At 40.5% G+C, this 1620-nt stretch overlaps 1 protein-coding gene across 1 annotated transcript in view; it reads right to left on the bottom strand.

The window, feature by feature from the left end:
* The window catches only part of MAP4K5 (mitogen-activated protein kinase kinase kinase kinase 5), a 54666-nt gene that overhangs the window by 4148 nt on the left and 48898 nt on the right, over positions 1 to 1620 (bottom strand). The window contains exons 23-24 of the mRNA XM_057384010.1: positions 1022 to 1188; positions 739 to 853 (exon numbers count right to left, since the gene is read on the bottom strand). Of these exons, the coding sequence (XP_057239993.1) occupies positions 739 to 853; positions 1022 to 1188 (282 nt within the window). The remainder of the gene's footprint in view (positions 1 to 738; positions 854 to 1021; positions 1189 to 1620) is intronic.

Genomic DNA, 1620 nt, shown 5'->3' with positions numbered 1-1620 from the left:
TGGGATTAAAATAATTCCCAGACACAGAAGGTGGGAAGCTCCTGGAGAGCTCTGACAGCTCGTGAAATACATGAGACAGAGTTTGGGGTGGGTTTTTTTGGGGTGATTTGTTTTGGGGTGGCACTTTTGATGAGCTGAACAGGATCTCCAAGTGTGCAGCTGAACTTTATATTCATTTTTAGGGCTGGAATGGTGCAATTTGTGAACCTGGGGACAGGGTTTAGTGTTGGGGGAATGGATGGATGATCTTAGAGGGCTTTTCCAGCCTTAATAATTCCATGACTCAGATTTCAGCAGGGTCAAACATTCTGCAGGCAGCCCAAGCTGAACACGAATCCTTAATTTCACCTCTTTTCTGTCCACTTCAAACTGATGGCTTTGCCCTTCCCAAGCTGCCAGAATTTTTATTTCCTTGGTGGAAAATATTCTTTTCAATTTCTGCTGGCTGAGAGTCAGATCTGGGTGACACCTTGAGCCAAGGTGACAAGGGAAAAAGGCTCTCTGGGAAGAATTTAATCCCAATATTCCACCCATCCCTGCCCTGGGGCAGTGGGAAGCMATTCCTCYTTGTCCTCTCACTCCATCCCTTGTAAATATTTTCTCTCCACCTTTCCTGCAGCTTCTTCAGGCACTGAAATGCCTCAATTAGGCCATCAGGGAGCTTCTCTTCTCCAGGCTGAACCATCCCAATTCCCTCARCCTTTTTAATTAATTCCAAATTTATTAAAAAGAAATCAATTTCAGACRTGCCATGGCCACAGCAATAAATGGAAAAGTTGCATTTGTCTGCTCACCTATACAGCATTTGTGGCATCCTTTTGTGTCAGGGATCTTGGTCGTTAAGGCAAATTTCCTGGAATAAAAATCACCAAAAAAAGCATCAACAGATATCAGAGCCCTTCACACCCCAGCTCAACAGCACCAACACTATTTAKGGCTATTTTCTTATTAATAATTGCCTAGAACTGAAATTTAATTAATTAAACTTATTAATAATTGCTTATAAGTGAAAGATTTGTACCTTGGTAATATTTTGTCAGGGAATCTGTGGGTTTGGATATGAGCAGCTAATCCTGTTTTTTTGGCTTGTTCAAATAATGCTATTAAATTATGGGAGTAGAGCTGGAATGTTTTCCCTGTAAGAGAGAAAAGCACAGTTGACATCTCAGCCACTCCTCCAGCAGGGAACTGAAATGTTCAGGAAAATGTAGATATGGAAAAAATTACCTTCTAAAATAGGTGTCAGGTAGGTCAAATCCAGATATGAAGAAAAATAAAACAAGATAAAACAATAATTATGAATACAGAGAAGATGAAAGCTCATTTCAGTGAAGTTAGTTTCAAGCAAACACTTTTAAAAGGCTGYAATTATAAAACAGTTGATTATATCRAGATATTTTCTTGTCTATAAATCAAGAGAAGAGTTAAACAAATCCTGAGTGTTTAAAGGCATAGCATCAGCCTCCATTCAGTGCCTGATTCCAGTCTGGAATATCCCATTCCTGATTATCCAGGAATCAGGAAATCCAAGCAGCAAAACTGCTGCATGAGCAGTACTTGACAGGCACCTCCTTCTCCTTCAGAGGGACACAGATTTTGTTCTGGGACCACGGAATCCCA

The sequence above is a fragment of the Malurus melanocephalus genome, unplaced genomic scaffold (genome assembly GCF_030028575.1).
Source record: "Malurus melanocephalus ecotype Western Australia unplaced genomic scaffold, MMel_1.1 scaffold_675, whole genome shotgun sequence".
NCBI classification, from domain to species: domain Eukaryota; kingdom Metazoa; phylum Chordata; class Aves; order Passeriformes; family Maluridae; genus Malurus; species Malurus melanocephalus.
Note: the sequence above shows the minus strand (reverse complement) of the source record. Positions and strands in the feature narration are given on the sequence as shown.